The 15,847-nt window shown below is 39.0% G+C and overlaps 1 protein-coding gene across 2 annotated transcripts in view; it reads left to right on the forward strand.

The window, feature by feature from the left end:
* Positions 1 to 15,847, forward strand: part of CPNE4 (copine 4) — a 521,673-nt gene that overhangs the window by 109,563 nt on the left and 396,263 nt on the right. The window contains exon 4 of one of the 2 annotated variants that reach the window (XM_053600167.1): positions 15,133 to 15,313. The exons of the other annotated variant lie outside the window; for it this stretch is intronic. Within the exon in view, the coding sequence (XP_053456142.1) occupies positions 15,134 to 15,313 (180 nt within the window). The 5' untranslated portion in view covers position 15,133. The remainder of the gene's footprint in view (positions 1 to 15,132; positions 15,314 to 15,847) is intronic. 2 annotated transcript variants of the gene reach the window in all.

The raw sequence follows: 15,847 nt of genomic DNA on the forward strand, positions 1-15,847 counted from the left end.
AATGTCACCATACCAGAGCAAATCTCCCTACTAGTGGGACATCAGGTGGAGATTAAATTTTCTATGGTCATCTCTTCTTATTTCATCTGCAGATGGGAAAGAATTAACCCTGTTTCTGACTTTCTCACTTTTCTGTCCAGAAGGTGAAGAATATGTCTCATGTCCCCTAGGTTCCCTGAAACTCTCAAAAAATGCAGGATAACGTGGTGATTAGTCACCAAAAGTCAGAATGCCTATATCTCAACACAAGTTTTCACGTGCTGCGTGGCCCTGGGGACGTTGCCCAAACAGTTGTCATAGAGCGTCTTTCAGATGACTGATGCAAGAATTTAAAGCATTTACATATGTATGTACTTTAGAATAGGGTCTGTCATAAGAATACACAAATATATTTCCTCTTCTTTCTTTTCCCATTTTTTTCTCCCATTCCCAAACCCCAAAGATATACTTTGTCAGTCAAGTAGAAAGGTAAAATCTCTTTTTCTTTCCCTCAAACAGAACTTTTGGGGTACAATAATAAGGTTATTTATGGCAGGTTCCAGTGGATGGAGATTCAGAGATGGAAAGATGGGGTGCCCATACCTTCACAAAGCTTACAGTTTGTGAGAAAGCAGGCATGTTAACTGATAAGATTGATCAAGTGAGTGAATTCTGCTGACACAGCAATGACACACACACACACACACACACACACACACACACACACACACACACACAAGTTCCATCTCTGTTTCTTTGGTCCTACTATGGGCATGAAAAGGACTATGATAAAGCAAAAGTTATTTATAGCCAGCTATAAATTGAACTAAATTGAACTCTTGTTTTCAGGTAAGAATGAAGTTGACTAATTTTTCTGAATGCCCTATAAACTCACTAAAATGTCCTACATGTCCAGTGAACTATATTAACTCATTAGTAAACCTATTTGTTCTAAAGTTTTGGCTCAAACCAAGTTGTATAAATAACTTTTAACATGAACCAATTATTAATTTGGAGTCTTGATTTATAATAATGATTTATCTTTAAATCACAGCTCTCTCAAATGAACTTTAAGTATAAAGAACATTTGAGTATTTGCTATATTCTGAACCACAGTACCGGAGAAATGGAAACAGTAATAATATTTTCGGAAGATCTACTTTATTGGTTATGATGCTTGCTTCATTTATGTCTATTATCTCCTATAATCCTCACAATAGCACTGGGATCTCACTGTTATTATCTTCTTTTTTAAAATAAGAAAACTGAGGCTCAGAGAAGTTATGCCACAGCTAGACAATGTTCAACACAAATTAAATCCGATAGGTTTCCAAAGCACTTTCGAGTCTGTTATGTACCATCCAAGTGATGCTTTCCATTTGAGCATCTCATGACCTCCAGACACAGTATGCTGCTTTTGTGTTTTTGCCATTTTTTGATGACTGGTAATACAGAGTGGCTTCTCTGGTCTTCTTACTTAGCCTCTTAAAATTCAGACCATGCTCTTGGGTTTAGTCTGAGATTTGTCTTTTCTGTTTTACAAATGAAGTAGTGACAGTTCTTCTTTGGAAAGCACCTAACACCAGTTCTGGCATGAAGAAGGATGCTCAGTAAAATTACCTTTCTTTCCTCTTCACTATACTTTAGATGAGAGTATCCCTGTCTTCTCTGGGCCTTATGATCACTTAATGGATCTTTGCTAATTGACAATTTATTACATATTTACTTGGTGAACTCCCTTTCATGTTAACACAGGTAACATAATGATAGTTTAATACTTTATGTCTGCATAGTTACTCATTGAATCATCTGTTAAGGGCAAACTTATTCTATTTTGCAGATAAGAAAACCAAAACACATCTTGCCTTATAGTTATAACTGGTAAATTGAGGAGCCAAGATGTCTGACTAAAAACCCTACACATTTAAATATTACCTCCTGGTGACCTCCTTGAGTAGATAGTTTATCTACTCAATCCCACTGAAAGTTCTTCAAAGGCAGTGACCACATCTTATTATTTCAGCGATGTTCATGGCATGTAATCTAGTACTAGGCACATGGTAGGTGCTCAATCATTATTTGTCACATTTAATTTTAGGGGTTTTAGGGATAAAAATACAGTATCTCTGACCATGAGCTTTTCTTCCCAGTGGCTTGTGATTGTGAAAATTTGCCGTGTTTTTCTGCCTGGACTTTTAGCCTCCAGTGAAATAAACAAACACAAAGACTGGAGTCTGGGGGACCTGAGGGGTAAAGAATGTGCCCAAAACCAAGGTGGGTGGATAGACTGAGCTCACAGGTTCAAGGCCAGCTTGGGTCAGAGCAAGACCTCATCTCTAAAAATAGCCAGGCATTGTGGCAGGTGCTTGTAGTCTCAGCTATTTGGGATGCTGAGGCAAAAGAATTGCTTAAGACCTAGAGTTTGAGGTTGCTGTACGCTATGATGGCACAGCACTCTCCTGAGGGTGACAAAGTGAGACTCTATCTCCAAAAAAGCAAACAAACAAAGAAAGAAAAGAATGCACCCAAAGTATTCTAATTCAATTGATGGTGGAAGTAAGAATGAACTGGTGCTCTCTGTCCAGAAGTGACATCTTTTCTTCTTGAGAAATTGGGTTTCTGACATGCAGAGGCAAAGTTGTCACTATCGAAGTCACCACCCTTTGGTGTAGTTCAGTGAATGTCACCTTTCTGGGAACAATTATGCCATCAGGTCTGGGCAGGAAGCCTCTGTTCTGATTGTTAGGTTAACTCCTGGTTATCCAGTACTACTGTGAAGATTCCAGATCATCAAGGTCTTTTCTTGCTTCAGCCATTTACCATGTACATCTCTCTTTGAGACATATCAATGAGAAAATGCAGGGAGAAGGAAGGCAGGAGAATGGAAGAGAAAGGGTCCTTCTGGATAGAGTGGAGTCTCATAGTGGTGAACGTTTGCTTCTGAGATTCAATGAACAAATGACAAACATTTGGCTCAGAACATTTGGTTCTGAGATGACACCATAGATCATACTTGTTATATTTTGATGTCACCTGACATTTTGAGGGCCTGGCTGGGTAACCTGGCCTTTGATTCTGGAAATCTGTTTTTTATCAGCACCTGGAGCCACCAATTTTAAAGTACAAGAAGTCCAGTTTAGAGGCTCCACTTCCAGGCTTTCTATTTTGAGTCTTTGTCAAGCAGTCCTTTATCCCTGCCCACCAGGACCTTGCAGACATATAAGCTAATGCTTCTAGCATGTATGTGTTAATTAAGGTGAGAGGACTCTAAACCAGAACTGTAGGAACACAAATTAAAGAGTGACTAACAAGGGTATGGGAGATGTCACAGAAACTTTGTCAGGGGATTAAAACTTGGCCATCAAACAGAAATTCCCTGAGCAGGAATTTTTCATGTGAAAAATGTCTACATATAATTCCATGAGCATCCCAGGAATTTAAAGTGTGAAAAAGAGTGATGAGAATGGAGCATCTTAAAGCGTCTAGCGAATAATGGGTCTGCATGATAAAGGTAGGAAAATTCAACCCGTGATTTTAGGCTAAGAAATGTGGATGTTGGCTTGTGGCATTTAGGTACCACTGAAGATATTAAGCTTTGGCAAAGATCTCTGAGCACCTAGGACCTACTAATTGTAATGAGGGTTAGGATGGATCCAGGTTAGAGGAAATGAGAGAAATGACTCCCTTTGACTCATTCAAGGTTCATTCTCTTATATTCTACTTTGTCTCACATGCTTTTCCTATCCCTGCTGTCCTTTAATTGAAGTTTATTCATATATATTCACTCTTTATTTTTCTTTATTCATATATATTCACTCACAGTTGGCTTTATAAATATCACCTGGTTAGACAATAAAGCTAGTCAGATATTAAAGCTACACTATGGTGTTTTAGTAAGAAAATGGCACCTCTACAAAATTGCTAACATATGAGATATATTGGAGATAATATTAGTCTTATTTCTGCCATTTATTATTTAGCTTTTAAATAAAATTTTATCCAAGTCAAACAAATATACAGAAGAGTATACACATCTTAGGTTTATAGATGGATGAATTTTTACAAAGCAAACAATCCCAAATAAAGATGCAGAATATTTCTGTACTATAGAAGCCTCTCTTGTATCCCTCCCATCATTGTATCCACAAAGGTAAGCATTATTCAGCCTTATAGCATTATAATTAATTTTGTCCTGTTTTTGAACTTTGTATAATTGGGATCATACAGCGTGTACTCTTTTGGATCTGGCATATTTTGTTCAACATTATGTCTAGGAGATTCATCCATGCTGGCATGTATATCAAAATGTCATTCATTTTCGTCGTCATTTGGCATTCTCTCATACAAATTGACTACAATTTAGTTATTTCCCACCTTTTTCTTAGGCTGCATGTTGCTGCTGTTGTTATTTCCGATTTTACTCATTCAGGGTTGGAAATAAATCTATCCAGCCTATCATTTGCCAGTGGACAAGTTAAGCAGAGGGTCATTAATCCTTCTATCCACTCTGTGCTGGTGTTCCTGCCTCTCAGTTAAGTATCTGAGTGTCACCTGGATATCTAGTACCTGGTTCAAGTTGCTGAGTGAAGCAAGCATTTATCTAGAGTAGATCTGCCAGTCTGGAGCTGCAGCTTTCTTAGCCAGAACATCAGCATCCTTTCTTATTTAGGTGGAGTCCATGAAAGGCAGAACTCCCATGCTATGCTGCTTCCTGTATATTCTTGCCTCAACCCTTACAATGCTTTTTAGCTTCTCATGGAAAATAAAATATCCCAAATGCAATATGCCCTTGCCTGTTGCCCTTTAGCCATTTTTTTCTGAAATATTGCTTTCCTGTTAATCATTTATCTGCCAGTGTGTTCCATGAAACAATTTTGTCATCAAATAATTTGGGGAAATATTATATTCCATACCTTATTTTTGGAGATTTGTGGAGCAAATTCACATACTAATGACTCTGAAATGTCCTGCTATAAATAAATCTGCTTTATGTTATAAAATCTACCCTTGCTTCTTTGGAGATTTTCTATTAGCACCTCATAGAACAATAGTTCCATAGCACACTATTCTGTGAAAGTAGCCAGAAGAAATTCCACTTGCTTGTCTTCCTTTTCTAATGCAATTTTGGAGTCTCACCATGAAAATATGGCAGACAAAAGAACAAGCAAAATTCTTTTGTAAGTATTTATTTGCCTATTTATTTCTTCATTTGCCTGTGAACTCCATGAAGGTAGAAACCTTGTCTTTTCATATTTGTATCTCCTGTTACTCAGCATGGTGCCCAGCATGTATTAGAAATGTTAAATAAAGATTTTATAAATGAATGAATAAGACATAGCATTGTAGGGCATCCAGCTTTAAGGGGGCTCAAATAGATCTAGACACTGGACCTAGATCTGAAGACGTACAAAGGGAAGCAGAATAACATTATAAATAAAAGCCTGAGTTAAAAAGAAAATTCTGACTTAATCCTCCCGCCTCCTTTTTTGGTTATGTAATCTAGCAATTCCCTTCAATTTTTCTGAATCTCAGTTTTCTCATCTGTAAAACTGAAATAATATCAATAGCTATCTTCCATAGCTCTTGAAAGGATTGAGTGTGATAGTGTAATTGGAAACAGTAAGCCCTGGGACAGATATACACAGGTACCTAAAAACACTGGCTAGAATTCTACTACTGTTGCCATTAGCATTTTGTAGCTGACACTTGTTTCCCTAGTATATCAACACCTACACTGGAGACTATATTCAAATTCTCCTCATATTCAGCATGGGTTGAATATCCACAGACTTCTTAGCTGCCATACACATGGCACCTGCCAGATTTTTTCTCCATCTGATAATGTCTCCCACCATCTTTGCCCAGTTGCACTGATTTGATTAATTTCAACCAAGTTCCCTCCTACTGTCAATGGCCCCCTAAAGTTTCTATGTGCTAGTGAGGAAACCCTGTTTCTTTTCTTTCTACCCATTCCTGGCAAACTCCTTGAATGAATATACATTTGTCACATTGTTACCTGGAAGCAATCCTACAATGGAACTCTGCTATTCAGGAACTCAGAGAGGAGGAGGGGGAGAGAAGGAGGGAAGGAGGGGGAGAGAAGGAGGGAAGGAGGGAGAGAGTACCACTGAGGCATTTCTCTTACCCAAAGTGTCCAGTCTGTAATGACTGGTCACATGACTGATCACTGAGACAAATGTGATGCTGTCCTCTAACATGCCCTCCCTTTCAAATGCCCCTCTGTCCAACTCCCCAAACACCACCCAGTTCACATGCTACTTTTGCCTAATTCTGTTCTGTTTTCATCCATAGCAGCTCTAGCAAGGCCGTTTGCTCCAAATCTTATGTTGTGCCATTTTGTAACTTGTAGTAGAGACAGCATTACACACTGGACATAAAAGTAATGCCACGTTGAAAGAAGTTCTAGGGAGAGCTTCACTCTAATATTGTCTCTAAGGTCTTACCTCGTGGGCTGCCACTTCCCCCTTCTGTGTGCGCGAGTGGCAGCTGTTGTCAGTGAACCATACCACTCTGTGCTCTGTCTCACGCTGTCCTTTCCCCATAGAGGACTATAGGCAGTCACCACCAATCAGGTGGCACTGGCACAAGGAGACAAACCTGTGAGCCAAATGCACACCTTTTAAGCCCTTTCAGCACTTCTGTACCCAGATTCCACCAAATGATAGGATGATGAATTTCTCGTAAGAAAGAGTCCTGCTTTTATGAGTTGCTTTGTTTTTCAGGATAAATGAAGAAAAAAGCCCTATGAATAGTAATCCGGTGTGGTGTGTCCAATGCATGTCTAATACAATAGTCATATAAGTGGCTATTAAAATAAAAAACAATATATATATATATATCTTCCATTGCACTAGCCACAGTTCAAGGGCTCAGTAGCCACCCGTGGGAGTGGCCATGGTATCTGCCAGCACAGTTTACAGAACGTTTTCATCATGACACATATTTCTACTGGGAAATGCAGAGCTAGAGGTTGTGTTCTGTCCTACGTATTCTGAAAAGGTATTTCATTTTACACTTTATCTACTCAACCCCCTCTTCTTTCTCAAAACACAACATGTTGTCCTCTGCCAACTAAGCAAAAGCATGTTAACATAACACTAGGATGTAATTAAGAGCAGATGAGACAAGTCTTACAGGAGAAGGTGTGGGAGCAGAACAGGATCCATAAGTAGATCCGTTGCCATGCTTTCTCAATGAAATTGGCTTCTGGCTTCATATACTGTCCATAGTTGCTCCTGTTGAACATAAAAATAATCTTGCTCTTTTTTTCCTGTAAGTTTAGCCACATGTGCAAGACTAGAAACACAAAATCCACTTTGTGACCTCTCAGCTTCCTGTTAAAACGACATTAGTGGAAGAACCCAACCTGTGATTATATAAAATAACTGAACAAAGTAACTGAAAATAACGGAACAAAAGAAGAATGGGATTTTAAAGATCTGATCTTCCTCCTGGGTAAATTTAGTTGCTTGAGTAATGGGAGGAAATTATTTCGGTGCCAGAATAATAAAACATCATCTGAATTTGTTTTTCCTTTCTCATTCAGGAACCATAGTTGCTTTTGGCGTGGCCTAAGAGGAAGGGCTGTGACAGGAAGAAGACAGTCATTCATACTGCTTCTCTTGATATTCAGTTCAAGTTTGACTTTTAAAAATTTATGTCAGCATTTAAAATTATCTGGTTAAATTTATATATCCATTTAAAAATGGGTGACATTTGAGTGCTGTGAAATTAATATGAATGTGTGCAATGAACATAATTGCTTTCTAGAAAAATCTCATCATTATGACTCACTGTTAGAGTTAAAATTGTGAGGCTGGAAGTTCCTAGAACATCAATTAATCTGGTTTCTTGTGCATTCCCAAGAAAGCTGTTTTTTTCAGGAAATGAGATCTCTGCTGGATTTTTCTTTTGGTCTTTCTGTTGTATCAAATTAGCTCAGGAAATGACTGAAATAATCAACTGCACTTGAGTGATTTGGGGATGGTGTATTTCAGAAAACCATTCATGTGTGCATATTGTAAATTTTGAATGCATATGACAATTGTCATATCATCAATTCATATACACATATTGTCATATGATTCATTAAAACCATAGTCTTTTGTGGTTCACATGGTTTGTGTCTCTGTGTTTGCTGGGTGTTTTGTCTTCTCTACCCGTAATTTAGCAAATGCTCAGAGTTTGAAATAATCAGAGTAGAGACACTGAGTTCCAAAACCCTTTAACCTGATGAAGCTACCATCGCAAATAGAGTTCCAGAGGTGACTTGAGCTATCTTGGGCGTAGAAGGATAAAAGAAAAATGAATTTTTAAGGACTGCTAGAGCATAAGCTCATAGTTACATACTATATGTTAGTGATACATTAAGACTAGAACAAGGTTGAAGTTTGCATGATCTAGAAAAAAAGTAATTCTTAAGCAAATTATAAATCATCTTAAAAGAAATGGACAAACCCACAGATTTTAGAGTCTAATAGACCCAGGTTTAATTTCTAGCTCTGTCACTTACTAACTATGACAAAGGGGCAAGTTATTTAACCATCATGAGCCTCCATTTTTTTAATGTCTATAAAATGGGATTGACAATACTTACCCCAAGAGGTGGCCTCTGGGAGTAAATGAAACAGTATTTGTGTAGTTTATTAGTATAGTGAATATTAGTAGCTGGGAAAGCAAGCTATTTTAAAAAAGAGATTTATGGGACTTTATATGCTTGATGAGAACAAACACTATGAACTTTCACAGCTTTTCTTCCTTTCCCACCCTTTTGGGAAGATTCAATGTTTATCCTGCCAAACTGGGAGCTGAGGGGGCCTGAGAAAGATGAGTAATGATTAAAGTTGTGTGTGTGTATGTGTGTGATTAATTGACAAAATAAAAGCCAATGAAAGAGAAGAAAATGTAAAAGTCTAGGGGACTGAGAGAGAAGGGTGCTGGGAGTTCTAGGGAGAAGACAGAGACATGGGGGCAGCCACCATGTGACATTCAGGCAAACCATGTGGGTCAAAAGAATTTTGGTGTGCATGACCTTGCTTGCCACTTTTTTGAGAGTTGTCTTAAGCAGCTAACCCACAGGGAGGCAGTATAGCAAAGTAGTTAAGGGCCCCACATTGTGCACCTGCATTTCTGGGTTCAAATCCAGCTGGAGAATTATGTTTAGTGGCTGCACTTTCCTAAGCTGCATCTCCTTACCTATGGAATGGGCATCCTAATAGGACCCGTCATAGAAATATCGTGAGGATCTGTTGACTTAATGTTGAATACCAGGCAGATATATAGGAGCTTGATAAACTCTCCATGAATCTACCTACTGGTAACAATACTTTGAATTTATCAAATGTTCCTGATGGCTCAGGCACTTTTTTAGGAGCTTTATATAGATTAATCCATTTAGTTCTGAAGACAACTCTACAAAGTGGAAATTATTATTACTCTCATCTTAAAAATGGTAAAATAGAGGGACAGAGGATTTAAGTAATTGCCCAAGGTCACACAACAAGTGAGTTTGAGATTCAAACCCAGATGACTCACTCTAATGCTAGATCTGCACTCTTATCTCTACGTTGTCTGCATTTTGTGTATAAGTGTTTAATCTCAAGAAAAGCAACTTCCAGGGCAGTTTGCCTTGTTATAGATGCTTGCTCTGTACTTGACAACCTTGCAACTAAAGATGTAGTTCACAGGCCAGCATCTGGACAATGACATCTGGGATCTGAATCTCAGGTTCCATTCCAGACTCTGGAAACAGAAACCACACTTAAACTGCCTCCCCAGGTGATTTGTGATTGTGGGAAGCACTGTTCGAGGATATGAGCCTCTAGGCAGATGGACTGTCTGATCCATGCCTTCATCCCTCACAGTGTCCACCATAGTGCTTGCAACCTATGAGCAAATCTCAGAGTAGATCTATTCTTGATGTAAGGAATGTGCAGTAGAAAATGGATTCACAAGTGTCAGTGGACTAACACCTGACTTATCTCTGGTTGAGTGAATGGATGCTCAGTGCCTCCAGAACCCAGCACAGCACTAGGCACTTAGCAGATACTTTAATACGTATTTCTTGAATTGAGATGGAAATGTTGTGCAATAGAGACATCAACACACCGGACTTACTGGGATGTATGGTGACATTTTAAAAGGCTGAATAAAGCTAACGCAAGCAGAACCGTGATTATGCACTTATTCTTAACACAGTCTTGAGACAAGATCTGCTCAATTGGTTCCTGTGTGAACTCGAGCTGATTCCCTTTCCTATGGAGCTCTCTATTCTCTTGTGTTGTTTGCAACTCATTCAGAAACTAATTAAGTTTCAGGATCAGTTTGTCCTGTTACAGAGTGTGGATATGCTGAGGTAGTGATTTTTTTATAACTGAAATTGTCTGAGTGAAAGGACAATTATAATTTGCTTCTAAAACTGGCCAAAAGTCAGCTTTGATCAAAATAATTCTCAGCAGACATTAGTCTCCATAAAGCCAGGGTATTGTATGAAAGGCAACCGGGAGGATTTCAACAGGACATGGAAAATGTATTGATAATCTGGCCGTATTAATCCTGTTGTCTAACAGAGTGTGAAATTACTTGTTTACTCCACTTATCTAGAGCTAGAGGTAGCTGATCCCTTGTTGACAGAGCCATACTTTGTGATCACCTTTCAGCAGTGTGCTTGAACTGAACTAAAGCCAAACAATTTGACTTCATTGGCCTGTGTACCACCTCCAAAGTCAAGGTCAGGACTGCTGTTACCTCCAGACTGGTACAGAAACTCATGAACATGAACTCAAATATATCTGATCAGGGATTTCATTTTTCTTAAATTTCGGAATATTACAGGGGTACAAATGTTTTGTTTACATGAACTGCTTTGGTACAGTTTGTGTCAAAGTTCTAAGTGTGCTCATCACCCAGACAGTGTGCATTGTACCCGTCAGGTGGGAATTTACCCCTTCCCTCCTGTATTCTCCTACCTGCTAGTTTTCCATTGAGTTTTAGCACTAAATGTGCACATGGGTATTGATCAATTAGTTCCAGTGAGTATTTGTGGTGGCATTTTTTTCTTTTTTTCCCCATACTCATGGTACTTCACTTAGAAGAATAGTTTCCAGTTCCATCCAGGTTGTGACAAAAGGTATCAGTCAAACTGCCAACCATGTGTTGACAGTCAATGGAGGTCAGCCTTTCAGGGGCACAAGCAGAGGAAAGGAAGGAGACTCAAAGGGGAAGGGAGGAATAGAAATGAACATTATTTATACAGCATTTATATATTTTGACAGCTTTATACAATCACAAACTTTTTTCTCCTCCAGTACAACCATCACATTGAGACTAGACAGGTCTTTATCAAACACTTATTTGATCACACCCATTTCTAGCTCCAAATCCTCTAAGTGTTTCCCATTGCTTAAATAAGCCATCCATAAAATTGCTGGATCATATGCTCATTAATAAAACCATACCTGGACACATGCCTCCAGCTCATTTGTTCATTCATTTATAAACTCTTTACATTTATCATCATTCACTAATGATTCACAGTTAAATACTACATACACTTGGTATGTGATGTTCTATCAATTGTATTTGTCAATCCATATTTTAAGAAACCTTGATAATTTTGAATTATTTTGGGCAACTCTTGTGTGATTGGATTGCCAAAATTTTTAAGCAAGTACAATGGCGATGAAAACCTCAAACTAGGAGTAGACTTGTCACCTCTGCCATTTCATGGTGTTTGCATGTCTGCATCATTGTATTATATTCAGAGATTGCTTTGCAGTGATACATTGGCAGGGGAGGGATACTTAAAAGGAGATATTGTCTGAAATGCAGTTAACCAGGTATATGTGAACCAAAACTGTTATAATAACCTGAAAATGAATCAATCAGGGTGAATGAGACCATCAATCCCTCTGCATTGTAGAACGCCTGCAGTTCCTATTAGACACCTTGTGGGTTGCACGTGACATATGACCATCTGCCATATGAACTAAGAAAGGGCGCCTGTAGAATATGAATGTATAGGATTCCCAGGAAGCCAGCTAATGCTTTGGGAAATACACTTAAGAATAAAGTCCCTGTCCCTGATAAAGCAGCTTCACAATCTTTGTAAAGCTGACACCACTGTTTTCCTATCTGACTCGTGAACCTATTAGAATTATTGGCTCATATGTGCAAGTCCTCAGGTGAGCTAATGATTCGAAAGGTTGCTGGTCATCTACAATCTACCTAATATTGTGCTAATAATGTTACATATATTACTTCATTTGCTCTTTACAGCAACTTATGCATCTTCTTCAAGGTAGGTAATTATTCTACTGTCCAAGAGGAAGTAACTTTCCCAGGGACACATGAATAATAAGTAGAGGAGTCAGGATTTCAATCTGGAGCTATGTGTTCCCGCCTCCCTTCTTTTGTATTATACTTCATAATTAAGTCTGGTGCTAAAGAAGGTTTTTCATGGGCGGCACCTGTGGCTCAGTCGGTAAGGTGCCGGCCCCATATACCGAGGGTGGCGGGTTCAAACCTGGCCCCGGCTGAACTGCAACCAAAAAAAAATAGCTGGGCGTTGTGGCAGGCACTTGTAGTCCCAGCTACTCGGGAGGCTGAGGCAAGAGAATCGCTTAAGCCCGTGAGTTGGAGGTTGCTGTAAGCTGTGTGAGGCCATGGCACTCTACCAAGGGCCATAAAGTGAGACTCTGTCTCTACAAAAAAAAAAAAAAAAAGAAGGTTTTTCATTTTACAGAAGCTTCTGTGCTATAGAATGAAGTCAGTGGGTCTAGAAGGGGACAGACATGGCATGAGCGAGCCTACAAGAATAGGGACTTTTAAAGGGGAAGGGATGGCTCCTAGATATAGGACAGGCCAGTCAAGAATACAGCAGAGGAATGTAGATTCCCAGGAGCCAGTTAATGGACTGAGAAAGAAGAATTCAGGAAGACAGTGATTGAAGAATAAGCTGTCCTTATCAAAGAGTTGATAGAGTTCACAATATGCTTCCAAGCACAAAGCCACATTCCCTGTCTTTGCTTTGATCTAAATTTCACTTCATGCACACTTTGTTACCTCTGTTGCTTTAATTATTGGTCTACTCAAAACTTGTAAAAATAGAATAACAAAAATTGATTAAGTTGTGGACTTATGACTTATGTATTTTCTATATTTGAGTAAAATGTATTTAAAAGTAGAAGGGAAGTATGACTGTATGGAGTTTAAAATAAATGAAGTAAAGTTGTTATGTCTATTGTTCCTTGGTAGAATTGAACAGTTCTACAACTGAAGGTTTTACCTGTGGTAAAAAATAGCCATAAGCCTGTGCCATTAGAATAATTGCATGATGACATGAGCAATTATTATGTGGGCAAATCACCAGTCAGAGATTCCTGAGCAGGAATTTTCTTACAGGTTAAGAAAAATATCTCAAAGATATTAGTGTTTAGGTTGGTAGAAGATAGAGCAGCTCTCATCCTCAAACTAATTTTTCAACATACACTAACATAGAATTGCAACTCTCCTCCACTACAAATTCCCTTTACCTGATTATTTTAGAACAGAGCTCAACGAACATTTTCTGAATAGGGCCACATGGTAAATATTTTAAGCTTTGTGGGCAATTACTTAACTCTAGCATTGTACTGAAAGCAACCACAGGTAATGTGTAAATGATTGAGCATGGCTGTGTTGCAATAAAACTTTATTCATGTGTCTGAGTGTGTGTGGGGCACGGAGGCACAGACATCTCCCTGTAAAAGAGGTAGCATAGTGTACTCATTTGAACTAAGTAAAGTACCAGTACCAAAGAGAATATTTGTAGAGGAAGGGACAGAGAGAGGGAGGGGTTATCTCAATTTTTATAGATGAAGAAATTCCACTATTTGGCATCCATGCTGTGTGAGGTTGACGAAGCCATTATCATTTTTCCTAACGAATCTATAAGGAAGGACATAGAATTCGATGAGAAGATTATTGAATTTTGCTCCTGAAAAAAGTCTTCCAATGTCCTTACTCTCACAGAAGGAGGAGAGCACTGTTGGCCCCTGGTGGACCCCTGTGTCCTGCATCTCTAGGATGCAAAGTGTCATTATACAGGTGTCAGGTGGAGTTGGGCAGGAGCCTGCTATGTTATATGCAGTTGCTGTTCCATGAGTTCAGAATCATAGGCTTTGTGTTTTTCCTCCCCTCTCACTTGCTGTCTTTTGATACTGAGTGCTAATGTGGCAGGTGAAAGTGGGGAAGGGAAGATGAGAATAGACTTAAACACTTGGGGCAAGAACTCAGACGCTGAGCCTCTTGAGCTGGCTCATTGATGGCATCTTGAGAAGGTGGGCCAGGCTTTAGGGATGAGAAATTTGGCTATTTCTTCAGGTGGAACAATGTACTTCTCTGTGTTATAATACAGGAGGAATGTTGGATTTTTAGGGAGTCTTAAAAACTTGCAATGTGATTAAATTGATTAACCAACAAATCTGTAAAACCCCACAAAAGCCATGTACTTAATTTAGAGCTGGATTACAGTTTGCAGTCTACTGCACGAATTCATTAATTTCACAGAACAAAAATTTTACTATGCAAATGTATGCAAATCTTATAGGAAAATAGAGTTCAAGTCTGCACCAGTGCTTGTTTTTGTTGTTGTTGTTTGTGTGTTTTGATTTGCTTCACTGGAATTTTATCACTAGGTTAGAAAATGAGATAATAGGGCTGGGCTTGGTGGCTCATGCCTGTAATCCTAGCACTCTGGGAGGCCAAGGCATATAGATGCTTGAGCTAAGCCTGAGCAAGAGTGAGACCCTGTCTCTAAAAATAGCCAGGCACTGTGGTAAGTGACTGTAGGTAGTCCCAGCTACTCAGGAGGCTGAGGTAAGAGAAGCACTTCAGTCCAGGAGTTTGAGGTTGTTGTAAGCTGTGATTCCCTGACACTCTACCAAAGATGACAAAGTGAGACTCTATCTCAAAAAGAAAAAAAATAGTTTAAAAAAAAAAGGAAAGTGAGATAATAAATACATCTTCCATATCTGAAACTGTGTATCAGATAATTTCCTGAAGCATGATGGGCTGGGGTGGGGAGGAGTTCTCTTTGACATGTACTACAGTGATCAGTGTGTCTTTTTTCTTCTTTTACTTGGTGTAAAACAGAATGAAGAAGATGAGCAACATATATGAGTCAGCTGCCAACACGCTGGGAATCTTCAACAGCCCCTGCCTGACCAAAGTTGAGCTGCGTGTGGCGTGCAAAGGCATTTCCGACAGAGATGCCCTTTCTAAACCAGACCCCTGTGTCATCCTCAAGATGCAGTCCCACGGGCAGTGGTTTGAGGTAGGCATGTCCAAATTGGTAGAAACATGTCAGGATAGTTGGTTCAAAAATATCTTGACATTTTCTGTCTTCAGGTCTTTTACTTTGATGAGATGGAAAATTCAAGAAATTAATATGATCACATTCTGTTTGTATTGATGTTTTGCTGTGGCTGTTTTCAGTCTATGGATATTTTGAAATTTACTTTTAATTCATGAGTTTAAGACTTTTTGAAATTTTTTTTAATTGCCAAGAAATTTTCACAGTGTATTCTTTGTCACATGCTCTATTGTTGGCAAAGCGTAGGCAGCAAGGCGGTCAGGCGCAGACATGAATCTGGACTGCAGATGGGGTTGGAGTGAGAAGGCCAATGTTCCTAAAATCAATTCTAGAGACAAAGTCTTGTGGCCAAGGCAGAGTTCACATTAGACTTAATTAGAATTCTGGGAATAGTAATTCTAAGGAGACATGATTTAGGGGATTGGAAGAGAAGTGTCTACTCAGATGGAATGAGTACAGTAGATGAGAGTCCTTTCCCTGGGTCCTGGATTGAGA

The sequence above is a fragment of the Nycticebus coucang genome, chromosome 8, assembly GCF_027406575.1.
Source record: "Nycticebus coucang isolate mNycCou1 chromosome 8, mNycCou1.pri, whole genome shotgun sequence".
Classification (NCBI taxonomy): Eukaryota; Metazoa; Chordata; class Mammalia; order Primates; family Lorisidae; genus Nycticebus; species Nycticebus coucang.